Source organism: Atractosteus spatula, chromosome 2, assembly GCF_055471065.1.
Source record: "Atractosteus spatula isolate fAtrSpa1 chromosome 2, fAtrSpa1.hap1, whole genome shotgun sequence".
Classification (NCBI taxonomy): domain Eukaryota; kingdom Metazoa; phylum Chordata; class Actinopteri; order Semionotiformes; family Lepisosteidae; genus Atractosteus; species Atractosteus spatula.
The window spans coordinates 73,504,225-73,531,438 of NC_142707.1; the positions used below are offsets into that span (position 1 = coordinate 73,504,225).

A 27,214-nucleotide genomic window follows, 5' to 3' on the forward strand; every position below is an offset into this window, starting at 1 on the left:
GGGCATTAATTATATTACTCTATTTACGCTCTGAACAAGGGTTCAGATAATTGGGATTGGGATTCCTTACTGATAAATTGACTGTGTGCATAGATTAGATGCATGGCAGAAAACACGGTTATAATCAGTGCATATTACTTTTTTCTTGTGTGCACATTAAATAGTAGATAATCATTATTTTTACATATTGTGGTTAATATGAGAAATTACATGCAGTACATTATGGGCTACACTTAAGGTTTATGTGTTTTCTCAATTTAATGTCCTGAGTAAATGATCAACATAATGTATGCTTAAATGGAAACTTCCTGAAAGGGTACTGAAATTTTCATGTCCCTTACTGCTCGAGAAACATCTGGTTCAGAAGATTTAAACAAATGTCCACAACTTTATGGGTCCTAGTAAATGTAATAGGTAATTTCAAACCTTAGGTATTAATAGGATGTTAAGGTGCTTAATTTAATATTTTATCCTATACAGTTACCGAAGTGTTAACAATGATCTCTTTCAAACCTTGTTGGAGATTTTGTCATTGCTATAGTAAAATCTCAAAAATTGTATTCTTATAGGTAGGAATTAAATAATATAGAAAAGATCTGGAAAATGCCAAAAAATTGAAAGTATTAACTTGGAAAAATGTATAAAAACTGCATGTTTCTATATGAAAACAGAAAGAGAAGAATATAACGAGACTGCAGTATACTGGGAAGCAATGTTAGGATAGGTTCAAACAGACTTTTATGACTAGAAACTGAAATATCTACAGGTTGGGGTGACACAGTGATGCAGTGGTTAGCGTTGCTGCCTCATTGCTGTCCTGGGGTCCCTGGGTTTAGTTTCAGATCTGTTGTGTTATTTCTGTTGAGTTTGTATGTTCTCCCAGTGTTTGTGTGGGTTTCCTCTTACAGTCCACAGACATACTGGTACATTAAATGTCTTCTGGGAATGCTCTGTGACAGGCTCTAAGTCCTGAATTGGACAAAGTAGTTAGAAAAGGGATGGGTGACTGAGGGGTAAATATTATTCATCATTCACACGAATACACAGTGATTAAAGTTGTTTAAAGATTTTTTTAATGTTAATCTTCTCACAGTAATTAAGATAGAGATGATATAGACAATGAATTTACAATGCATTGACAATTTTTATTTTCAAATATTCCAAAGATCTTGAACATTTTTATTTTTCCTTTAAAGCCTTACTAAAATAACGTAATAATGTGAAAACTATCATAAGACAAAACCTGCAATGAAGTAACATACATACTGTAATTCCTTTTCTCTATCTTGTCAAATAAAATTCTTTCACTCATGACTTTTCTAAATGAAACACCACATGAAAATGAGCTGTTGTGGTTGATACAAATAATTTAGTTTTTATTTCCTTTAAATGCAGGCATGAAGATTTCATTAGAATAAGACAAATGCACAGCATGTTTCCACCATGACCTGTACACTCAAATGAAATAAATAGAATTTACATGGTCAGACTAATAAAAGAGGAATCTGGGTTAAAGTAAAGTAATTCTTAAAGTAATGATCAATTTAACTGATTTTTGAAACCAGGGATAAAACAAAGCATAAATGATTGGATTCATGACAGAGTTCAAATATACTATAAACCCTAGAAAGTAAAGTACCCCAGAAGATGTATGAATTTCTTCTTCTATGAGGACACATAGGTAATATGGTACCCAGCAAAAAAGAAAAACAAATACTACAATTCCTAATGTTTTTGCAGCCTTTTGTTCTGATTTTTTAGAGATTTTGTCTCTCCTTTTATCTGTTGATAATATTTGTTGTGTAATAGAACTGATTACTCTTGCTTGTCTTGTGACAACTATAAAGATGTTTACATACAGACCTATCATAATAGAGCAAGGCAAAATCAATGTAACTATCACATCAATAATTCTCCAGTTTGCAGACATTACAAAAAAACACTGTCGAAGACAAATACTCAGAGTATCAGGGCCATCAAAATTTCCATTAAAGTAAAGCAGAGCCAGTCTGTAGAGTGGTAACAGTAGCCAGCTGCACAGAATAAGTGCATAATTTTAAAACTGATTTTAGTGGAGTAAAGCAATGGGTCACACACAGCAAAATAGCGGTCAATAGCTATAAATGCCAGATTACTCAGAGATACAGAAATTAGAACAGAATCAAGTAACTTCAGGACAGAACATGGTATGTCACCAAAATACCAACAAGTTTCTATGAAATAAATAAAAAAAGAGGCATCACCATCGTACCTACTAAAAAGTCTGCAACAGCCAGGGAGAGTAAGAGGAGGTTTGTTGGTGTGTGAAGCTGCTTGAAGTGAGAGATAGAAATGATTACCACCAGGTTTCCACACAGTGTTACACTAATTGCTACAACCAGCATTGTGTAGAGAATAGCATAGACTGCTGTAGATCGAATTTCTTTAAGACAAGATGCATTGTTCGATAGAAAGCAATACTCTATAGCATGACAACAATGCAAATCACTTAATTCCATTTCAAAGGAATAGAAAACTGAAATGAAGGTCACAATTAAAATAATAGTATAACAATCAGATATCTTAAAGAAAACCTACTTCATCACTTTTGCCATAAACCAGTACGTAGATCACACCAAATATCAAAGCGCACTCAGTCGCCAGTTGTTTCTCCATTTGAGGTATAAAGAGTAATTTGTCACTCTTTATTATAGGATGGTTGTGCTTTGACGTCACTGATTATGTTTCAGATGAGATCATGTGAATTGCCTAGTGAACAGCTCCCAGCATCAGATTCGTGTGAGCAGAAAAAGCAGCAGTAAGGAGGTTAATCAGATTATCAACACTCTGTGCTGAAACTGATTAAACTGGAATGAACTATAGGACGACAAGGACAATTTAAATGAATTATTATTACGAAAGCAATAAAACTATACTCTGTTGAGCAAATCAAGAAAGCATATTTACCTTCTTAAAAAAATAAAATGGATAAAATGTTTCTGATTTTTTATATACTGTACTACTCCTGATCTGAGCTTCTCTATCAATTCTTGAAGCATCCTGGATCACATTGTTGAATCTCTTGATGAAATGAACTTCCTAACTAAAGCACTATATGAATGAATGATTCTATGTGACTTATAAACTTGAAAAACACATTTTTAATTCATAACAAACGATTCAGTTATGGTCTGGAAAGAGATTAATGAAAGAGGATTCTCTGTAACATAACTTGAATGTTAATATGAGTTTCATAGATTTTTGAAACCAAGGGTAAAACAAGGCATAAATAATCGGATTGATGCAAGAATTAAGATAAACTATCACAACTGGGGAAAAATAGAATGTTATCAGAGACATGTTAACATTTGTTGTAGTAAATGTCCAGATATAATAAGGTAACCAACAAAAGAAAAAAACAAACACTACAATTCCTAACGTTTTTGCAGCTTTCCTTTCTGATATTTTTGATATTTTATATGTGGTTTCTTTATTTATGTCTTTAAATGAACTGATTAATCGTACATGCCTTTTTACAACAATAAATATTTTCATGTACAGAGTTATCATAGAACAGCAAGGTAAAACTAAAAAGAATATTACATCTGTTATTTTCCTAGATTCACTGATTACAAATGAACACTGTCCAAAACATACATTTAATGCTTCAGCATTATGTGAATTTCCATTTAGGTAAAGGAAGGCCAACATGTAACATGGCGATAACAACCAGCTAAATAGTATTAATAAATGCATTAAATTCACTGATATTTTAGTAGAGTAAAATAACGGGTCACAAATAGCGAAATAACGATCAATTGCTATTAAGACCAGATTACTAAGAGAAACTGAAATGAGAACAGAGTCAAGTAACAGGTAAAGAGAGCAGAGCATGTCCCCGAAGTACCAACAGGTTTCTATCAGTGCTGTCATGGTTAAAGGCAGCACAGTCACTCCTACTAGAAAATCTGCCACAGCCAGGGACAGCAGGATCAGGTTTGTAGGTGTGTGGAGCTGCTTGAAGTGAGAGATGGAAATGATCACCAGCAGGTTCCCACACACTGTGAGCACAACAGCCGCTCCCATTCCTGTGTATAGAACAGCATAGGCTGGCGCAGATCTCAGTTCTTTACGACAAGATGCATTGTTAGATGGAAAACAATATTGAACAGACTGAAGTACTTCTGAATCACTGGGTTCCATTGCTTTAAATTAAATCCACGGCAGACTGGAGGAAGAGATTCCTACAACTTAAATGTGCTAAAAGGAAATAAATGCTTTCCTGCCTTTTGATCCATAACACATGTTCAGTATGCAATGCATATGATGAAACCATGCTACAAAAATCATAACAATCATCATAGCATTTCTGGATGCTTCTCTTCATATGAAACTGTGTATAGTGAGTTTGCTCCTTATATTATATACATATGGGTAAGTGACTACTGGATTGGTTTATATGACATGTTGCACTGGGATTTCGTGAGGAGCCTAGAGAATTGAAAAAGCTCACAGAATGATGTGAGTTTAAAAATACTAATCAAATGTTCCCTGAAATAATATTTAGCTTTGCATTAAAAATGATAAATTAAATGAACGTAGCACTTGCAGATTGTTTCCACATATTGCATTGATTTTAAAACTGAATATTTCAAAATTATTTCAATATTTTGTATTGATAAAGCACCTAACTGTTGATAGCATTTGACAAAACATTATACATTTATGTCTTTGTACTGTGAAAATAAGCTTCTGTGGTGGCATCACTATTGGTCAGCAATGCCACAATAAATTGGCATTCATGTTTCATGGAAAAATGGGAATAATCAGTAAAATGTAAATAATGAATAACGGCTCATATAAATAAGATTCATATGCTTTAACTACATACACCCTCATTATCCTGCATAAAAATTATTTTAGACAGTTTGGTTTTAAAAAAAACACTATTAATCAATTTCTCTAAATGTCACTTAATTTTCTAAGGGCAACTCTTGCTTAAAAACCAGGAGGGATAGTTAAATACAACTAAAGGGCAAGCATTGAATTCAACAGTTATACCAAGTGGTACATTCTAGCTGATGTATTCTTATGCTGCCGATTGAGAGATAATAAATCAACTTCATTGTAGCATCCCTTTTTTGGTCCTGGAATTGAAGTATTTAGCCAAACATCGAGAGGAATGACAACAACCAAGCCACTTTCAGTCCAGCTGTTCTAAATTATGTTCATTCCTGACATAATTTCTAAAAGTTATACAGATGTAGCCATTCAAAATGCGTGGTAAAACCCCATACCCTGGCAAATCATCTGCACACTACTGCAGTATGTGATTGGATGGCCAAAATGACCGATAAGTGGCACTTGTGGTGCATTAGTCGTTAGTGAAACGATTTCTTCTTTTAATCTCTCTACTGTGCATGTTTAAATCCGGTTAATATGATATTTTCACATGGAAATTTACAACTAATGGGAAAGTTTGGCAGCTGAGCATAAAACTAACAGGAGCATAACATCTCTGAACGTCATAAATGATATAAATTTAGGAATATAAATATATTATACATACTGTATATGGCTGGTAGTGGTAGTTTAAATAAAACAATACCCAACAGTATCTATTTTTTTAGAAACATTTTATGCATCAAAGTCTTTCACTCCATCTCTCACTGTGGTTATTTTGGAAAAGACATGCATGCTCTTACAATATTAAGTTTATATACTTTATAAAAAACTATAATGATTTAACCTTTTCTATGAAAACTTGCACTCGTTAAAAAATGTAAAAAATGTATACTTTTGAGAATCCGTTTAATAGGGAATATAATATGGAATCACATATCTAAAGAAATTAATTACGATATTAATTTAAGGATCTAAATGTAATATATTTGTATACTGTAGCTTGAAGTATTACTGTAGTCTACTTTCTTTGTGAACATGTTTTCTTTTTTCTTGGATTCATTCACTCATGATTAGTTTCAAAACATTTTAAACTGTTTGTTTCAGTCATGTTTCTGAGTGGTCAGCTGGTGCAGAATAACAAAATGTAACATAATATTGTATGGCACAATGGGCAACTGATTCTTTTAATTTTTAAAGAAAATCCAAAATAAGAAACAATAGCGTGTCCCTACCTTAATTAGACATTGCATGATTTTAAAAGCCATAAAAAACAGGTTTAGATAGTTCAAAACACTTTTTATGTATGACAAATGGGTGATTTTTCTTCCTTGTGATCAGTTTAGTATGGAAGCCCATTTCCGCCAGGGAGTAAAAAAAAACGCACTATGGTATCTCACAATTGCGACTTAGTATCTCAGAATTCCGACTTAAAAACTCTGAATTCTGACTTTATATCTCGCAATTGTGACTTTTTATCTCACATTTGCGACTTGCAGACATTTCATTGTCTGTCCTTTTGTTATTGTAACGGATTTGGGTTCTAGGCCTTGTTGTCATGCCCAGTACACCTAGAAGGCGCTCTACTTTCCTCCTGTTCCTAGTTCCCTGTGATTATTCTTGTCTTTCTGGTGTGTCTTGTTGTGTAGCCTATTTATTTCTTGCTCTGCTACTGGGTCAGCATTGATGTTCGGATGTCCTGAAACCCGTCTAGCACCAGGTCGCCCCACGTCCGCTACCTGAGGGCATAGGTTTCTATACGGCATTTCCTAAACAGCTGAGCCAGGACTAACCCCCATCTCGCCGCTACGCATAGGGTCTTTTACGCTCTCCTGCCACTCCATGGTTTGTCCCTTCTGACATCCGTGATACTTGTGCCTCACTGCATTGGCTTGAACCCAGGTCTTGCCAGCTGAGCTAAAGAACACTTTCTTTAGCCCTGGCGGCCAGCACCCCTGTTATGCGCAGGGGAGGGTGGTGCTGTCACCACACTTCAACCAGATCGTACAACCTGTATGTTGGCCGTTCCGTTACACTATATTCATAAATAGTACAGGATCATAGGATCCTGAAGACTTGTCTTGTACAGTGCCCCGATAAAAATCTAATTAATTACAGTAATTTTTATGGAATCCCATTTCTGCCAGTGAGGCTTCCATAGTACCTGGATGGAATAGTGGACAGTGGGCTTTTTAAAAACATTTTTATTTAAACACCAGAAATACAAAAACAGAGACAGAATATTGTAACGCCCTCGCCTGGTGGTGAGGAGGAAGCGCCCCTAGGCGCTCGTAGTACCGCTGGGCATGCTGGGAGTGGTAGCCGGGGAGAGTCTGAGGGTCAGCACGATGACCAGCGGCTGACCCTACCTGTGTAAATAATGTCCTAGTAATTCTAGTTCCCTGTGTAGTCCTGTAAAAGTATAGTGTGTTGTTAGGTAATTACCACCCTAAATATGTGTACGTGTTCCGTCAGTCTCCTCATGTGTGTGTAGATCCTGTGTTTTGTTTTGTGTGGTTGTAAACGAATAAAGCTAATGTTTGTTTGTTAATCACGTCTCCACTCGTCCTTGTTCTGAAAAAGAACCTGCAAACGCTACAATATGAAAAAAGATACAGAAATAGACACTTCACATCCAGAGGAATTCAAAGTTATAAAAGCTGAAACTTATACTTTTTACATATTTCCATTGTATGTCCTTTTTTACTTAAAAAAGAAGGTCTTCTTTAGCTCAGCTGGCAAGACCTGGGTTTGAGCCAATGCAGTGAGGCACGAACTAGGGTGGAAGCGGCGAGGGCAGAAGCCCTAGAACCCAAATCTGTTACAATAACAAAAGGACAGGCAATGAAATGTGGGCTATTTTGAGTCGCAATTGCAAGACATAAAGTCGTAATTATGAGTTTTTAAGTCGTAATTCTGAGATATGAAGTCGCAATTCTAAGTTTTCAAGACGTAATTCTGAGTTTTTAAGTCGCAATTGCGAGATACCAAAGCGCGTTTATTTGTACTCCCTGGCAGAAATGGGCTTCCATAGTTTAGAATCTTTGTGTAAGCTGTACATTTTTGTTTACCATTTAATTAAACATTTAAAACACTTGAGTTTTGTTAACGCAACATGCACTTCGTACACAGAAAATTACATTCTCCCCTCTCCCTGTGGTGTGAAGCAGATCAGCATGTCTTTTAGTAATAAGATGAATGAATGAACCTCCAGACCATCTCCAGGATACTCGGAAAGGAAGGATTGTTTCGCGCCAGCCAGCTAGCGCATTATCACCTTGGAGTAGGGGAAGGGAAGTGGGCTTTAATTTCACTCTCCATTTCCAATAGTCACTGATGCTGCTTTAGCCAAGTAATTCCTGGTAAGAGACGAATGTGATTTGTTGTGTATCTTTGATTTGTTTTAGTTTGTAGAGGTCATTTGTGTTACATGTATTACAGTACTGCAGTTTTTATTGGGTAATTGTGGTGTCAGTTTAGGGGATTTAGAGGATTTTACTCGGCATCTGACAAATGTCACAAAGTAGATGTTTTATCAATGGTGGGTTTTAGTCTCTCGGTTAACTGGGGCCGTATCAGGTGTTAAACTGAAGAAAGGATACACCCCAACGCTCCAGACAGACAAAGGTGATAAAGGTGATAAAAACCCATTCAAAAGTGTGCAGTGTGTTAACACAAACTCTAACAGAGTCGCTTATGAGAGCAAAGTGACTTTCTGCTCAATTACATGAGATCTACAGTACATTCAGATAGATTTTAAATTATTTAAGATTAGCTGTTTGTCAAATTCGCCTACTTTGCGCCGTACACAACCTTTTTCTGTCATGCAAACTCACCAATGGTTTATTTTATGTAATTCTGAAACTTGGACGATATGCCTCATGAACTCATAGTAAAATAGTAAAATATATTTTGACCATATATAGATCCAGCCGGCTCTCACATCCTACTGTTTCACATATGCTAATCCCATGAAGTCAGATCCAGTTCTTACTACTTATTCTTAGAAAAGGATAAAACATTATAACTTTTTATAAAGATAAGATCACTTTATTAGCCATATACAATTTCTTGCATTAGGAATTTGTCTTTTCGCATACCCTAGCTTGCTCTCCATGAGACACAAAGACAGGGAGAGAGACGTTTGGGTCAGAGCGCAGGGTTAGCCATTTATACAATGCCCCTGGAGCAGTTGGGGTTAAGGCCCTTGTGCCCAGGGACCCAGTGGAGTAGAATTCCTCTGCCAGCAGTAGTATCTGAACCGGCAACCTTCCAGTAACAGCTACAGATCCTAAGCCACAGTGCCACCTCTCCACCCTGAAGTACAGTATATAAACTGTATAGTGTTAGAACAAGCATGTTAAAACCATAACCCACTGTAAGTCACCAAGTTAAAGACTTTGATGCATAAATATTTATGAAGAAGGTGTACTTTTTATATTTAACTACCATCTACTGTGTGTACATTAGGTATTTATTTTGTTATAGTACTGTTTTTATTTTCAGCTACCAAAACTTACCTTTAAGTTTAGATTTTCTGTATGTGGATGTTAACCTGAAAGAAGCACATCACATTCACAAAGCTTTTTTATATATCCAACCGAGCAATCCTGCTTTTATAAAATATACCTACTTTTTAATCAGTTTAATATTTAACATGCTGTAATACACAGTTTAAAAATATTAAAAGTCTAAACAGTATACAACTTAAATTCTGTAATTGGAAAAAGATTGTCCGTCAGCAATGACTGACCGGGTTTCAAAACCAGGCGTTTTCTGGTGACAGCCCAAATGCTTCCACACGCCATGTTAACCTTTCACTGCTATGCCTGGCGGTTTTACAAAGTAGTATAGTCCAACAACTGAGTATCTTTAAAAATTTGCAATAACTCACAGCACTGGGCACTGCAATGTACTGCATTATCCGGCATGCATTCTGAACGGCAAGATCTGTAGGTGAATTCAGGTTTCCCCACCTGGGTTTTAACTGGATTAATTCTGAATCTTCCATTGTAAACTGCAAAAACTGGAAGATGTCATTGTGCCCCATAACAATCGCCAGACCACTGTGGGCATTTTAACATCAGCCCAGAAAGGTGTGGAAACACACGTTCTCTAGGTTTCTGTGCAACGATCACAGAGACCTAGTCTTCAAAAAACTTTAAAAAAAAACAGCCCCTGAACAGCGAATTTTGAAGGCTGGATCTGTATTAAGGTATTTTTCTTTCTTAAGTTACACAAGGCTTGACATTTAAATCACCTGTCAGCACTGATGAGATTTAGTACATTAATTTAGTACTTCAAAAATCAGTGTCACATATGCTTCATGGTTAGGAATGGATGATAAGTTTATTAAAATCTAAATACTGTATATAGTCAGATGAATACTGCATATTTACTACAAACATTAATATATACATAGTGATGAGATCGATTATAAAGACTAAGCAAGATTGACTTTACAATTAAACATTATATTCCTTATAAAATAAATGAATTTATAATAATTAATTATAAGATTAACAGTTTACAGAGAATATGACCCATTAAAAGGATGAAAAATGTGGCAAATGAATTATTTTATGTATTCATCTGCCCTTCATTAACATTCTAAGACCAAATGCAAATTAATTTATCATGTTAATGTAGATATTTAATTAAATGAAAATGAAAGAACTTACTATTAGAAAATGTATTCCACTAAATACCACATGCACATTTGGAAAACACTTTTTTCACTTCCTATTTATTTTTACCCTCAGTAGTATGTCTGTATAATGGCCTTAAACAAATACATTTACATAAGACATGCTAACATGTATTATGCAAAATTCAGTGATTTTCAGGGAACAAATAAGTTAGACCTGATTCTCCATCACATATCCTGAAATGTAATATTTCTTTCACTGACCTTTGAAACCACGGATAAAACAAAGCATAAATAATAGGATTCATTGCAGAGCTTATATTTATAACAAAAACTAAAGAATTTGTTACTGAAGAAAAATCACTACGATTTTCTTCAACTAGACTTCCAATGTAATATGGCAGGAAACACAGAAGGAATACAGCCACTACAGTTCCTAATGTTTTGGCTGCTTTTATTTCAGATCTTTTGGAAACTTTACTGTTGCTTCCATTTTGATAAGTCAGTTGTTCAGTTTTGATCACATGTGCATGTCTTTTGGCAACATGAAATTAACTGTTATTTTGTTAGAATATCGCAGTGGATCACACACAGCAACATATCGATCAATACTTATGAATACAACATTAATAAGAGAAACAACTGTAAGAATGAAGAGGACAGAGCAGAAAATAATACAAGATGTCCTCCCAAAATACCAACAGGTTTCTATATTGTCACGATCGTTACTCCTCCTCTTAAGGGCGCTCCAGCCCTTCCTCGTTCTGTCCCATTCCCCACACCTGTTCCTTATTCCAGCCCCTCTTTAGTTCCACCTTAAAGCCAGACGCAGGCGATTGCTCGGGGCTTCTCACTGATTTCCGTGTCGTGAGAGCCCGGGGTCCTGCCGCGTCTGGCTCCGTTATGGTTTTAGTTTCCTGTTCCTGATTCCCTGCCCCGCCGGTCCCGACCCGGTTCTGGTTTTAACTACGGATGGATCCCCTGGTTTTGGACTATACTGCCTGTCTTGGATTCCCCCTCTGGATTTACCCTTGGATTGTTCGCCTGGATTCACTCCCCCTGGACACTGGCACTGCATGGACACGCCCCCCTGTCTCCTGACCGACTCCTGTATGTTATTTTTCCCTATTGTTTCTTCACCTTTCGGATCGTGTCGTCCGCATAGGGCCCGGAAAGAACTGTTCCTGACAGAATGAGAAGCCAACACTCGGGCCCCGCGGACGGCACATTGGCAACATGGACTCCATCCTTTTTATTTTTTGTTTTGTTTAGGGCTTCGGAGCCGCCCTGGAAAGGAGGGGGGTACTGTCACGATCGTTACTCCTCCTCTTAAGGGCGCTCCAGCCCTTCCTCGTTCTGTCCCATTCCCCACACCTGTTCCTTATTCCAGCCCCTCTTTAGTTCCACCTTAAAGCCAGACGCAGGCGATTGCTCGGGGCTTCTCACTGATTTCCGTGTCGTGAGAGCCCGGGGTCCTGCCGCGTCTGGCTCCGTTATGGTTTTAGTTTCCTGTTCCTGATTCCCTGCCCCGCCGGTCCCGACCCGGTTCTGGTTTTAACTACGGATGGATCCCCTGGTTTTGGACTATACTGCCTGTCTTGGATTCCCCTTCTGGATTTACCCTTGGATTGTTCGCCTGGATTCACTCCCCCTGGACACTGGCACTGCATGGACACGCCCCCCTGTCTCCTGACCGACTCCTGCATGTTATTTTTCCCTATTGTTTCTTCACCTTTCTGATCATTGCAAAAGGCATCACAATCAGCCCTATTAGAAAGTCTGCCACAGCCAGAGAGAGCAGGAGGAGGTTGGTTGGCGTGTGGAGCTGCTTGAAGTGAGAGATAGAAATGATCACCATCAGGTTTCCACAGACAGTCAACAACACCAACAATATAAATAAAGCATATAAGATTACATAAACAGCTGTGGATCGAGTTTGTTTTTGGCAGGATGTATTGTCAGAAGAAAAACAGTACTGTACTATTTGATGTCCTTCCCTTTCATTTAACTCCATTACATGAGAAAAAAGAAAATGTTTAATCAAAAACTGCCTTGGAAATTGCAAGACGGAATTCTGACTTCCAGTCTGTATCCTTAGAAATGCCACTAGTTCTACTAAAAAATAAATAAAAGCCTGTAAGTATTATCTTTCAAGTATCGATAGAATCTTCTGTCCTTCTCTTCCATTTTTAAAGTATTTCTAGTAGCCCCTCCTGCTGTTACTGTTCTTTCCTGTGGGAATGAGTGTATTTCCTTTGATTAATTCAGATGTTGTGAAGAACCAAGAGATCTCATTAGAGATCTCATTAATCTGCTGTCCTACCTAACTTGAAATGTTTTCTTTATGTCAGCTGTCGCTATGTCGTTGTCAGTTGTTAGCTGTCAGTTGTTGATGTGTCTCTGCTGTCCTACCTTACTTATTTTTATCCAAAAAAACTCATAGTAGTTCAGGTGGGTAGCTGTGTCAGCAAGCATAGGCTGCAAAGGAACAAGTAAAGGTTTATTCCCTGCTGACCAAAGAAGAAAGGAAACACAACGTGGAGCTTTCGTCAGGTGTGAGAAAGAGAGGGTCTCCCCCGCTTAATTTTTGCCGTCCTCGGCGAAGGGCTATTCCATCCTGCTCCAAACACCAATGTAGCGAATTCGGGTTCATGGGGGTTTCCGCCCTTACTGCTCCTGCTCCAGTTTGCCCTCGCCCCGGGTCTCTCTTTCTCACAGCTGAAGAAGGCTCCACAGCCGAAACATTGTGTTTATTTTCTTCTCAACTGACCGTGTTTTCAGCACTGCAGAATTCTTCAAACTATCTCGGTTCGAAGAGGGTACCATGCAGCAACCTTCTGTTCAGTACCACTAAGCCCTGTTGAACTTGGAGTATACCATTTTTCAGCAGCAGTATTTTCAAGTATATGTGATGTGTGGAATAATTTTGTTGTATCTACTGTATTCATTTTGTATGAACATGCAGAATCAATAGAACATATGTAATCCTATTATGTTTCCCTGTTCCCTGAATATATTGCAGGGAAGGCGATTAGCAAGCCACAAAAACAGCTGGGGGACATTTTTGATCATGCAGTGCATAGAAGGACAACACATATAATTGAAGATTACTCCCATCCTTTGAAGAACAGTTTCAAAAACTTTAATTTGTCCATGTAATTTTTTTAGTCAAAAGTTTTTTAGTCAACTACATCACCTAGCAATTATAAAAAAAAAGTACTAGAACCATTTCCCTTTTGCCACAGTCTCTTTTTATGTCTTAAAACCGCCAGTGAACCCACGGACCGGGCAAGACACTCCTCCTATATACAGCTGTAGCTCTTCAGAATGGATGTTAAAACCCGTTAACGCGTTACAGGGGCTACTCTTTGCTTTGCTGTACCGCGGCACACTTTGTCCTTGTGATTCACTGGCCAAAGACGATCAATAGGTGGCACTTGTAGTGCGTTAGATGTTAGTGAAAATATTAGCTTCCTACAACAAAAATGTAATACTTTTTTTAAATCCACTTAATACGGAATATAAATTTGGAATAATGTAACAAAATTGATATTTTGAAAATAGCTGAAAATAAAAATAAGTTTCTAAACCTCATTGACTCTCAATTTTTGAATATATATTTATTTAGCTGGTTGTGGCAGGGTATTTCACTTTCTTCTGCATCTAATTTAACTTGGTCACTTGTGGTTATTTTGGAATATTTTGATGAGCTTATTTTAACTACTGTACATTGTCTATCATGATTGTTGCAATGCAAAATAAAAAGCTTGTCCAAACAAGTCCTTCAAACTGAGTGATGGTTTGGTTCAGTGGTAACATTATTGCCTGTGAACTATAAGGTCCTGGCCAATGTGTTAGTTGTACTTTTCAGAAATAGAGACTTTCTGTAATTTTAAAATCAAACAATTTGTGTATAGTATTTTTTAAATTTTTTTTATATAAATATATCACAATATTATATGCAAGTATGAAAATAATATTAATAATACATGGTAATAATACATAAACATGAAAGAGTAGAGGAAAAAATAAATAGGGAGTTATATCAGCATACAGTACATAGGCTGCAAAGGAAGAGGCATATTTCCTGCTAAAAGGAAAAGAGGCTGTGGAGCCTTCTTCAGTGTGAATGAGCAAACGTGTGAATACTAACAATGGGGGGAGTACAACACAGTTCTACCAGCCAGATCAGACCAATAATCTCCATGTGTTTAATGCATGACGTTTCAGCAAAACAAAAACTTGCCCAGCTCTCCAAACACTACCCCCCATAACATGCTAAAGCCTTAGCAAAATGGCAGGACCACAGGAGATGGGTCTCCTCCTCACCGCAGCCCAGTCTAACACAGCGAGGGCTGGGAGTGAGGCCCTTGCAGTACAAGAAGGTTTGTACTGGTAAGCACTGGTGGATGACACTCCACACTAACTATGTTAACGTTGCACAGAAACCTGGAGAATATGTGTTTCCACACCTTTTTTGTGCTGATGTTTACACCCAGAGGTGTCTGCCGATTGTTCTGAGGCACAACACCATCTTCCAGTTTTCTCGGAGGGAAATATTGCCAATTGGATGAGATTTTAAAAAACTTTTAACTGTCCCATAAATTGCAGGGCATGTGTCAGAGAATGGCCTCAGCACAGAGGCCAGGAAAATACACAGCAGCTTCTTAGAAATATATGGGACAGACTCCCACCCCTATTGTAGCAGCCTGTATATTATTTCCCTGCTGAGTCTTTCCTGCTTTCCACCCTGTAGAAATTGAAACATCAGTCTCTTCAGCACCGCCACAAAATGGTGTGGGATTGAGAAGGTAGAAGAGAGAAAATTCAAGATGGGCAAGAGCTTGGCATTAATAACCAGCACCTTCCCTGTCATGGTGATGGCCTGGTCCTTCCATTGCGTCAGTTTTTTATTTAGGATTGGCAGTTTGTTCTGCCAATTCACTGTTTCCATCCCTTCTACAAAATCCAGCTCCAGGACCTTAATTCCCTTCTCTTACAGCCTGAGATATTTTCTTCTTTTGGCTCCCTCCAGTTCTGATAAAAAATATTTTTGTGCTTGGTTCTCTGCTTTGGCGGTCTTTAAATTCAGGTTTTCAATTATTGAATTTTAGGCTGTTTCCATTTTTTTTTATTTTGTGCAGTTACATACCAGTTGTGGTTTTCTTTTCTCTCTGTGCGTACTTTAGGTTTTGTGGGAGATTTGTGTGGTTGTCCATTATTTTACACTGAAGACTTCAGAAGGGCTATGGGGTCATGTGTGCACCTTTGTGCCTGAGGCCTGGGCTCAATACAAACTGGACTGTGACAAAGAAAATACTGAGTCCTTAGTTATCCCAGATTCAGTGAATTTTCCTCATTGTAAATATCCTATCCGTTTTGAAGATTTAGCAGCTGTGGGTGAAACTGTTAAGGACTTACAAGCAGCAGGAGTAAACAAAGCAGATGGATCCTGGAGATAAACTCTGGATTAAACTCACCTGAACAGCTGTATACCCAAGATCCATGTTATCATATCAAATCCTGTTATAGTGTTCAAAGGCCTGGGGGCGAATGTGGAGGTCTTCACTGCCCTGGGCATTGCAAATAGTTATTGGTCTTTACAGATTACAGATTACAGCTAATTTACAAGACAAATTAGCTTTTACTCATTGAGGGAAACAACACACCTGAACTCATCTGCCACAAGGATTTCACATCTCACCTACCCTGTTTCACACAGCACAGGAATCAGTCTCACATGCAGACTTGGGGCAGTCTGTGATTTTAAAGTATACCGATTACCTATTGCTCACTACCCCAGATGCCATGACACATGCCAGGGCGTGGAAAAGACTGCTCATTGCAATTTACAATGGAAGATTCAGAATTAAACCAGTTAAAACCCAGGTGGGGAAACCTGAATTCACCTACAGATCTTGCCCTTCAGAATGCATGCCGGATAATGCAGTACATTGCAATGCCCATGCTGTGAGTTATCGCACATTTTTAAAAATACTCAGTTGTTGGACTGCACTACTTTGTAAAACCGCCAGGCGTAGCAGTGAAAGGTTAAGGTGCTGTGTGGAAGCATTTGGGCTGTCACCAGAAAACGCTTGGTTTTGAGACCAGATAAATGCTGAGGGACAATCTTTTCCCAATTATAGAATTTAAGTTGTATACTGTTTTGACATTTATTAATTTTAAACTGTATATTACAGTATATACAATTTTAAATTTATTTTGCTTTTATTTACAAAAACAAAATTACCCAGTTTGATATATAAAAAAGTTTATTATTATACTGTGGCTTCTTGTGAACAGAATGTGCTTCATTCAAGTTTACTTCTGCATTTAGATAATATATATTTCACCAATTATTACATTTTGATTCTAAAAATATGTTTCACATATTGTTTTGTAGTGGCTTTAAAACCATACAGTATCATACTGTGTATACCATACCATATGGTATATTTATACTGTATATATATAAACAAACTTTTTTGGCCCAAGGGCCACATTAAATTTTGAAACGCTATAGCGGGCCACTTCAGGCTGCTGTTACAGATAGCGTATGCCCTAAGTAAGTTTAAAATCCAACATAGTCTTATTAGTTCAATATTAACGATAACCTGAGATAAATAAACTCAACCAAGAGGCTCCTTGATTAATGAGAGCTGTGCAGCTGATCATATCTTTTTGCGAGAGCAAAATACATTGATAGCTGTGTTGTGGCAATCTATAATGCTAAGCTCAAGTGGTAGTCACTCAGCTGCGATCTGTAATGTTATTTGTTGATTTACATCAAGCTGAATGTTTGTTCACACATATACGTAGATCCAAATAACACCAGTATCTTTTGTGCTGCTTGTCGAATATGGGGAAAAGTGGCCTTGTTCAGTGATGCATATAATTCATCCAGCTTAACGGAATGAAACTTTTCCTTCAGAGTTACGTCACACTGCAGATCGATCAGTTCCAGCTGCAATTCTTGTGCTGCCATCTCGCAGTTGAAAGTCAGAGGACATGACACCAATGTTAGAGACCTCTCAATTCGATCAAAGTCAGAAAATCAATGGGAAAATTCTCCATGCAAGTCTGTGAGGGACTTGTTGTACCTTAATGCTTGAGCGTGTGACACGTCTAGTGTCCTAAGAGTGGGGAAATGTGAGAACAAGTGGCTGATCATCTGTTTTGAGAACAGGGTGAGCTTAGCTCTGAATGCATTCACATTCGAGTACAGTTCTGGAACAAAGACACCTTTTCCTTGCAGTTTCATGTTAAGCTCATTAAAGTGAGCGAAAATGTCCACAGTGAACACAAAGTCGCAGAGCCAGTCTGAATCTCTGAGTTCGGGGAAATCCGCGGCTTTCCGGCTTTCCGGCTTTCCACTCTCAGCTCCCACACTCGCTTGAATACTTTTTCCAAGCTAAGCCAATGAACATTATACAGTAAGTCGTGGTGATCTGCGCCAATAACTCCAAGAAACTGAATGAACTGACGATGATTAAGTCCCCTCCGACGTACGAAGTTCACAAGTTTCACAACAGGTTTCATGACATGATTGAGGCCCAACACGTTTTTGCACAGGGCTTCCTGATGAATGACGCAGTGGAGAAATATTACCTCCGCTTCAGGGTAATTTTCTTTCACTTTGTCCTGTATTCTCTTCAGTAGTCCAGCATTTTTCCCAGTTAGATTCGGAGAGCTGTCTGTAGTACCATTTACTAATTTGCTCCATGGTAGCTTCATTCGGTCAATACAACCAGACACCTTGTCATATGAGGTTGTTCCTTTAATAGACTCCATTGCTAAAAGTTCCTCCGTAATTTTGAAACTGCCATTAATTCCCCTGACAAAAATTAGAAGCTGTGAACTGTCATTTATATCTGTACTTTCATCCAATGCAATTGAATAAAACTTGAAGTTCCCCATTTTCTTGTTCAACTCACAAGCCAAGTCTTCACTGATTACCTCGACCCGACGGGTAACTGTTCTGCATGATAAACTTATTTTCTCAAACTTGCTCTTGCTCTTTGGACAAAGAATATCTGCGGTTTCTATCACACACTCCTTTAAAACTCCCTTTTAAGAGAACAGCTTGCTTTCTTTAACAATTTTATATGCAAGCAGGTAGCTTGCCTTTGTGCTGGCCTCTTGGATGGTAGACGGGTGGACAAATACATTTTCCTGAGCCTGTAAACTAGCGGCTAGTTTGGAAACTCTATTAGCCCGCTCCTCGCATGACAGATTGCTAGTATGGTTAGCATGTTTGGTAGAGTAATGCCGACTGAGATTTTGTAATTGTTAATGATGTTCAGAGACGTTGTGCTCCTGTTATTTTTATTTTTGCTACCATAATTTCTCTTTAGTTGTAAAATTCCATATTAATATTTCTTATTAAGCAGATTTAAATATGCACGGTAGAGAGATTAAAAGAAGCAATTGTTTCACTAACATCTAATGCACCACAAGTGCCACCTGTCAACCATCCTTGGCGAATCCCATGTCACGGTAAAGTGCAGCCCTCTTATGGGGTTTTAACGTGCATTCTGAATGGCAATATCTGTGCTTTGCTCAAACCATCCCTTTAAAAAGACAACAGACTGCATGATTAGCAAGATGGGAGGCCACCTGCTGGACAAAGGTGTGCACCTGGAAGAAGTGAAGAACATAAATTTAATACAGCTAGCCTGGTGATTGAAGAAGTTGAGACCCATGAGTGTACAGCGAGATTAAAAGATGAGGCCCTTAGGACTTAGAAAAGATGTAACCTGATGCTTCCCGCAATACTCTGGTCCATCAGAACCAAACGACAGAATTCACACCCTTTGAGCGGATGACTGGAAAATCTATGATGCTCCACCACAGAGTATGGGAGACACTAACTTGTTTCATGAGCGACTCATGCAAACTTTGCTATGCCAGACAAAAATGTGAAAGACAACCTAAAGTCATGAGACAAGAGCAGGGAGAGAGTGACAGAAAGGACCCAGAAATGCTGAATTTTATTTCAGGATTTCACTAAGAATAACAACACCTAAGACTAAAGGACAAGGAGGCCAGGACCCCCATGCAGAGTGAGGAGTGGCCAAGGAGCAGCTGTAGAGGTGGAGGTGGGATGCAAAAGACGTAGGCAAGGAAGAGAAGGGGAACACACAGCGTGTTCATAGTGTCTTAGGAGAGGGGATGACATCAGGAGTGATTGTGAATTACTGACGGACGATTCTGGTTGTACTTTGTTGGTTTCATCCTTCTCGAACTTTCGTTACAAACTCCATGAAGAATCAGTGAGGTAGGGGAGTGGGTGATGGCCAATAGCACATTAGAGGGGCTATGGAACCCAAATATAATGGGCCCTTCTTGGTCCTCTTGACTATTAACACTTCAGATTGTGTCAGAGACAGCAAAGGGGGGCCTAGGAGGAGACTCTGGGGTCAAATCAAAAGAACTAAAATAGATCCTAAGCAGGAGGATCAAGAGGGTGATGGAGACGTAGACATTCTTCATTAAGTGCACCCACACAGATCAGCCCGGCCAAGCTACAGGATTCTATAATTGCTCATTTTGGCCTGCTGGATTAATGAACACTATACTGCAGTTTCTTTGTTTTGCAGAGGTTGGAGTCTTTGTCCAGTCCAAGTCTTATGCATGTTGTGTTGTTTATCTATTCCAACTAAAGGGTGGGACCCTATCTTGGAGCCCATGAGACATGACACCTGTCTTAAGATAGGCCAGTATTCAATATTGCCTCAAGCAGAATGAAGAGAGTAGTTAATCTTAATGGTGATCCCTTAGAGTAGGAACGGGAACTAAACTTAATGACCCACAAGAGCAACACTACAGAGATTTTTCCCCATAGGGATAGGATATTACTTCCCTTCATCGAAAGCACCTGGAGATACTCAACCAAAAATGTCTAAGACCCAAGGGTCTATTTACTTACTAATATAAGATCCAGGATTCAATTGATGTGGTTCTGATCTTCAACTTCTTCTCACAACCAAAGTGCGACATCAGCGAGGCGAGGGGGAGGGGAGATATTCAGATAGTCAAAATCATGTCCTGTACTCACGGAGTAGTAAATACACTAACTGTAATAAATACACTTACAGGATTATGTGACTCAAAGACAATTTGTAATTTGTAATTAGTAATTTGATAATTGTACAGGGTAACTCTAGAACCTTTGTTATAGGATTTGATGGATTCTTTTGTTTTTTTTTTATTTTTTCCCTCCACCACTCCCCAGATTGGAGAACAACTTTATTACTTTTTTATAGTTGTAATAAACTTAGTTGTAAATCAAATTACAACTAATAGGTTTATTCTATGCTGAAAATTGAAGAAAGAAAACACAACGTTTCGGCCGTGGAGCCTTCTTCAGGTGTGAGAAAGACAAGGCAGTAAGCAAAGGTAATGTAGCGGGAGAACAAGGGCTGGGAGAGAGGAGGAGCGAGAGGCGGGAGCAGGGGACAGACAGAGAGGCCATTCAAGAGGTGTGAAGTCAGGATAGGTGTAGAGAGGTGTGAAATGAAACCTTCAATGAATAGAGAGAATTTAGAAGAAAAGTAGTCTGTCGTTAAGAGAAGGGGGGGGGGGTGTGATCCTAGCTGCAGGATAATTTTGGTTTCTGTTGTCTTTCTGATGTATGAGTTCGGAAAACCGTCTTTGAGAACACAGATGGTGAGAGTAGTGTGATTCAGATCTTTAATCTTCACAGCCCTGACATGTTCTCTGAAGTGGTCTCCGAGTCTTCTTCCTGTTTCTCCAATGTAGATGGCTGGGCATTTACTGGAAGAGATACAGTAAATAAGGTTGCTGGAGGTACAAGATACCATCTGGGTGATCCGGAATTGTCCTGAGGGGCCTTGAATGAGTGTGGTGTTAGATGTGTACTAGCAGGTGATACAACGAGCTCTGTTGCAAGGGAAAGTGCCTGGTGTGGATGGTTGCTGAGGGCGGTCAAGGGAGCTGTGAACAAGAAGGTTGCGCAGATTAGGTGATCGGCAATATGAGATGATGGGGCGGTCAGAAAAGAGGGCCCCAATGGAGGGATCATCATGTAGGATAGAAAAGTTGTCGTTAATAGTCCTGGGGATGGAATGCGGTTGTTACGGCAGGAGTTCCTGATTGAGTTGATGGTCCAAGGGGTGTTTTTGGCTCGGGCAAGAGCCCTGTCAATAACACTGATGGGGTATCCTCTGTTGATGAAAAAGGAATATATTTTGAGGGCTTGGTTCATCGTCGTTTCATAATAGTCATAGCTGAAGGAACTGTGAAAAAGGGAGAGAGTTTTTAGTGTGTTTGGGGTGAAATGAGCTATACAGGAGATAGCTGTGTGAATCCGTGTGTTTGTAATAAACCAAAGTGGAGAGTCGGGGGTAGTAGATGGAGAAGCTGATGTCTAGAAACGGAAGAGTAGGGGAAGATATGTTAACTGTATATTTGAGGGACGGGTGGAAGTTGGTGAAATGATGCAGAAACCACTCAAGCTGGTCGTTGAAACATGTGGCAGCACCGACACAGTCATCAATGTATCGCTTGTAAAGGTCAGGGACATAGCCAGTGTAGGAAGCGAAGAAGCGTTCTTCTACCCAGCCGACAAAAAAATTGGCATAGCTGGGTCCCATTCTGGTGCCCATGGCAACTCCACTCACCTGTTGGTAAAAAAGGTTATTGAATGAGAATGCATTCAGTGTGAGGACCAATTCTGCAAGGCGTACCAGGGTGTGGGTGTGTGGATCAAGCACTGTGCGTTTGTCCAGCGTGTGCTTGAGGGCATTAAGGCCGTCATTATGGGGAATGACGGTGTAAAGAGATGTGATGTCTACGGTAAAAATGTAGCCAGTGGTAGAGTCCTGATGGAGAGGGAGGTAGGCAGAAATGTCATTTAGTCATCTAGAGGCTTCAAATATATATAGGTCCTTATGCCACACCACAACAGCGCCTCCTTTGTCCGCTGGTTTGATGACAATATCATCTCTGTTGCAGAGAGACTGGAGCGCCTGAATTTCTCCTTGGGTGAGGTTGGACCTGTGTTTACTGGGTATAGAGAGTGTCTTGGGAGCTTGATTTGTGCATTGGTTAATGAAATAATCAACTGGTGGAAAACGGCCGGAGGGGGGAGTCCAGCAGCTCTGCTTAGGATTCATATTGTTAATGACATCAATAACCGGATTGTTGTCAGCTGCCTGTGAGGAGGAATCATCAGCAAAATGTGCTCTGAGACGGATCCTGCGGTAAAAGCGGTTAAAGTTGACATTGGTCTGGGGGATGTCCAGCTTCCTGGGAACTGGTACAAAACTGAGGCCTTTGCTGAGGAGGGATCGCTCGTCCTGTGAAAGGGAAAGGTCAGAAGGTATAGTGACAACAAGGTTAGGATTGGTGAAGGTGTTTGGGGTGTTGATGGTTTTCTTCTGTAGAAGATGACTGAGTTATTTGTCCTTCTCTGTAGTGAGAAACTGGTAGAGTTGAGATGATCTAATGAGGTTAGTTATAAAGGGAAGATGATGTGGAGCTGTCTGCCGTAGAAATTCCTTAGCCTCTTTGATGTTGTTGTCGGAAAGGATAATCTGTTTTTTGAGGGAGAAAATGGTATAAAGCATTAGTTTTTCTAGAAAATTGTTTTGTTTTAGAAGTCTCTGAGTGTTACTCTGGGTGGTATCAGAGTCAAAAGAAAAGGTATTAAATTTCAGGCAAAATCCTTTAGGGATGATATTATGTCGACGACATCTGTAAAGGAATAGAAGGTGGTTAGAAAGCCTGGTCTTGGAACAGATCGCTGTGAAGAGACGGAACGCTGGTTTAGTGAGAGAAGCGGGAAAGTGGCCAAGGGAGGATGAAAAGGTATGACAAAGAGATCTAGAAAAAGATTTGGAGACTGTCCCAGGGAAGTATTTACACGAAAATGGACGATCTCCCCAGACTGTATGTCTGTTTCACAGTGGGTCAGCTGCACTGGTCAGCGGCTTTCCTGATCCCCGCCCTGCCCCTTACCGCTACATTAATGTAGGGCTTTCACTCACGTGGGTTTGCGCCCTACACCCTGCGGTACCACTGTGTACATACAGTACAAACATGTTGTGATATTTAGAAATATAAAAAATGTCAATATAGTGTCCAGAACATTTGCTATTTTAGTTTTTTAAAGAAAAGTTTATTTGTTAAAAGAAAACTCACAACGATAGCTGGATTTGAACACCCACCCTCAGCCTTATAAGTCAGTTACTTAAGCCATCACGCCATCGACATATCAAGTAGTGAAACAACTGTTCACATATCAATAAAAAGTCTTATACTACTGTTTGTGTTACACTACATGAATATAATTATATCATTATTAATTTCTTTAGATACGTGATTCCATATTATATTCCCTATTAATCAAATTCTAAAAGTATGCTTTTGTTTATTCAGATAATGAGCGTATTCGCAGAAAAGGTTAAAACTATCACTTTTCTCGCAAAGTATATAAACTTACAGTAATATGGTCAGAAGGAGCACTTAAAAATGTTTCTGAAATTACCACATGTAAGACTTTGATGCTTAAAATGTTTAGGGAGAAATGGAATTCTGGTGTGTATTTTTTATTTACCAATACCAGCCATATACAGTACAGTTTACATAATTTGTTTATGTTCCTAAATTAATATCCTTCTTGAGCATGTGAAAGGCATGGTGAATTGGAGATTCAGTGGACCAGAGTAATACTTTGAGTTTACAGCTTGTCCAAGGTCATTCATTATTAATACTATTAGTAATATCTTCGTAAAGACTTTGATGCATAAAATATTTCTGCATAATTAAAATATTTATGATAAAGTTGGTAGGTTGTGTACTTTTGTCCAAATAAGCAATCTTGCTTTTATAAAATATACCAATTTTTTCATGCTTAATGATTAACATGCTGTAGTACACAGTTTAAATTTAAAAGTCTCAAGAGTATACAACTTAAACCTTGTGGCTTTACAAGGTGATTCCGGATACTATTAACATAATCGAATTTGCATGTGGTAAATTTGTGTATGATGCGAGATGACGTGTTATGACGTGTTTTGATGCGACACGCCCACCGCGTTGTACCGCAGCGTACCCTGCTCGTTTTGAATGGCTGCATCTGTACCAATACAATAACGAGATGTATACAGAAGGATGAAAAATACATTTTTCACTTATTTTCTTACACTTATATTAGTGCTTACGTTATTGATGTATCGATTTTAGTTACAGTTAATAGCTTTTTCAGGGTACTTAAAGTGAAAAACCATCAAATACCCACATCAAAGACTGTATTGACAGAGGAATATCATTTAATTTTAATCCAAGTGTTAAACCTGTAGTATCCTATTATACAGTACATTGACTAAAAAGAGACATGTTTTTCCATAATTTTTGTATAATTGGTTCATAAACTTTGCAAAATATAAATAAGCAATATAAATGTATAACCTTACCCAGATACGGTGGACAACTTGGTATCTCTGGTCAAACCCTCTCTGTTGCACAATTCCAAAATCTGACCTTTCGTGGTCCTAATCTTCACATGGTCTAGTTATCACACAACTTGAGAGGAATTCCCACAATGGTAAAAGTCCAGCGTACAACTAAACAACTGGTACAATATCATTCCCCATCCATATTACAATTAAAAGACACCTGTAATTTTCATTAATATAGTATATATAGATAAGAATTGTTAACAAAGATCTAATTTTCACATATGAAATCTTAACAACTGTTTTACTAATTGACAAACGAAACGTTATTCAGGTGAAATTAATAACATTACTACTTAAAAAGACAAAGTAAATTATACTGTATTATACTGTATGGTGTAGATAACAGCACGTTGATGGGCCATTGATAAAGGTTAATAGCAGACTTATGTGGCATGTATGCAGTATATACTAATTCGGAAAACATGCTCAGTTAATCATTTTCTCTAATTTATTTAGTGGGAAAGGGTTGTGATTCTCCCATGACACTATTGGTAGTTGAAAGATATGAAAGCACAACTGGCTTAAACTGCAGTGGCAAGAAGAAAAGAACAAAGAGCTGATCGCTGAACGTGATTTTCTAAGAGGCGGTTGACGGAATGTATGTATGCTTTTTTCTATGTCATGTAGGTAAGGTTGTTATTACCGTACCATGCCAGTAGTTAATGAGGACAAGGCTTTACCAAAAAAACCTATTTAATACAGTTGTACAACAAATGTAAACAATGTGCAATTGCATTGTAAAGTCTGTTTCAATAAATGCATCACAAATTAGATTTAATTTGAATTTCTATCAGCATTTGTCTTTTGTATATTTATTATTTATCTATATTATTTATTGTATATTTATTAGGTTTTGTATATTTAATATCTTTAAATAACATTTGTTATTTTGGTTGCTTTTTACAACAAGAAAAAGAAAGTCTGCTCTTTCAACTGAGTCATCTTTATCAAAAGATGAAGACACATCAAGTTCTTCGCTATCATCTGAATCCTCTTCTGATTCCTCTCACGAGAAAAAGAGAACTAGGAAGAAAAGGAAGAAGAGTGAAGTTCATAGAGGCAGTAAGAGAGCTAAATACTAATGTGGCTGCTGTATATAAAAAATGAGTTTGTTTTGTACATGACTTTAAATATTTTTTACTAGTAGTGTAAGTGACATTTTCCTGGGCAAGGATGATGGAAACATTGACCAACATGTGGAGGTGGCAGCTTATTATCTTCACACTGAAATGGCAATATTTCAGTTGACTCCTCACACCACACCTATCTAATGATATCTTGGGCTCCCAACCTCCTAACAGAAACACATAGACACTAAAACAGACAGGGCTTTGCTGGCTAATGTGTCCTTTTCTATTTTTTTCTAGCCGTTATATTTTACTTTTTTCACTGTATTTGTGTTTTTTTTTCATTTATGGTGGATTACAAAACACCTGTAGCCATGTTATTAGGCATAATTAAAAAACCTCAACTAGGACCTCTAGAGGGACTTTCTGTTATCCGCAGCACCTGTTACAGGATTATTCTGTCAGGGCCTGTAAAACAGTCTTCAATTAAACCAGTCAAAATTATTAAAAGATAAGTGATTTCAGGATCATTTTGAATATGAGTGAAAGTTATGGAAAGAAGGAAAATTTGTTTTTGGTTGCAGTAACAGTGTTGCCTCTGTCATGACAGAAACCTACTGAAGATATAATTCCTTAATGAATGAATTGTTTTTCTCTATGTAAGATTTCTCTATCCTACTTAGTAAATACCTCATCTTCCAACTTTGTGTTGTAGTAAATGCTCCTTCCAGTGTTGTGTTACGATGCAAGAAGGTGCTGAAATTATTCAGAAGAAAGGGGACTATGAATAAAGCATTTCAGACAATGAATGTGGACAGGAACACAGTTGTTTCAACAGCTGCCATTGCAGAGCTAGCAATTAGTGCACCTGAGAAATACAATGAGGTTGTCAATGACGTCTGAATTTCTTTGACATGATGATGAGAGATCTGGTTACACCCTAAGGGAGGAACTCTTCAATCTAATCTGATCAGACAAGTGCAGCCAACACAGTTGTCTAAGTTGGTGAACATTTTGGCTCAATTGATCCATGCCCTTTCCTCACTTTAAGCACCAGACACTCTCGCTATTTTCTTTGTATTTCCATTAGCTGTGGTTTCTCATGTTTGAAATCTCTCATGGCTTCTCATGTCTTC

At 38.3% G+C, this 27,214-nt stretch overlaps 2 protein-coding genes and 3 pseudogenes across 2 annotated transcripts; all 5 read right to left on the reverse strand.

Annotated features, from left to right (window-relative positions):
* Positions 1-1,510: 1,510 nt before the first annotated feature.
* LOC148840234 (trace amine-associated receptor 13c-like) lies at positions 1,511-2,384 on the reverse strand (annotated as a pseudogene).
* A 775-nt stretch (positions 2,385-3,159) lies between these two features.
* LOC148840235 (trace amine-associated receptor 13c-like) lies at positions 3,160-4,182 on the reverse strand. Its single transcript, XM_088936779.1, has one exon. The coding sequence runs from the start codon at positions 4,180-4,182 to the stop codon at positions 3,160-3,162; it is 1,023 nt and encodes a 340-aa protein (XP_088792905.1).
* Positions 4,183-11,048: 6,866 nt separating this feature from the next.
* On the reverse strand, positions 11,049-12,542 carry LOC148840236 (trace amine-associated receptor 1-like). The gene is made up of 2 exons (XM_088936791.1): positions 12,261-12,542; positions 11,049-11,264 (listed from the first exon to the last, which is right to left on the reverse strand). Exons 1-2 carry the CDS (start codon positions 12,540-12,542, stop codon positions 11,049-11,051), a joined length of 498 nt encoding a protein of 165 aa, XP_088792917.1.
* A 5,040-nt stretch (positions 12,543-17,582) lies between these two features.
* On the reverse strand, positions 17,583-18,319 carry LOC148840237 (general transcription factor II-I repeat domain-containing protein 2A-like; annotated as a pseudogene).
* Positions 18,320-21,771: 3,452 nt separating this feature from the next.
* LOC148840238 (uncharacterized) lies at positions 21,772-23,118 on the reverse strand (annotated as a pseudogene).
* Between the last annotated feature and the right edge of the window lie 4,096 nt (positions 23,119-27,214).

Coding starts and splice junctions, on each gene's coding strand:
- LOC148840235 (XM_088936779.1), bottom strand. CDS start 4,182: ATGGAACCCAGTGATTCAGAAGTACTTCAGTCTGTTCAATATTGTTTT.
- LOC148840236 (XM_088936791.1), bottom strand. CDS start 12,542: ATGGAGTTAAATGAAAGGGAAGGACATCAAATAGTACAGTACTGTTTT. Junction 11,265..12,260: donor CTTTTGCAATGATCAGAAAG/GTGAAGAAACAA, acceptor AGCGCCCTTAAG/AGGAGGAGTAACGATCGTGA.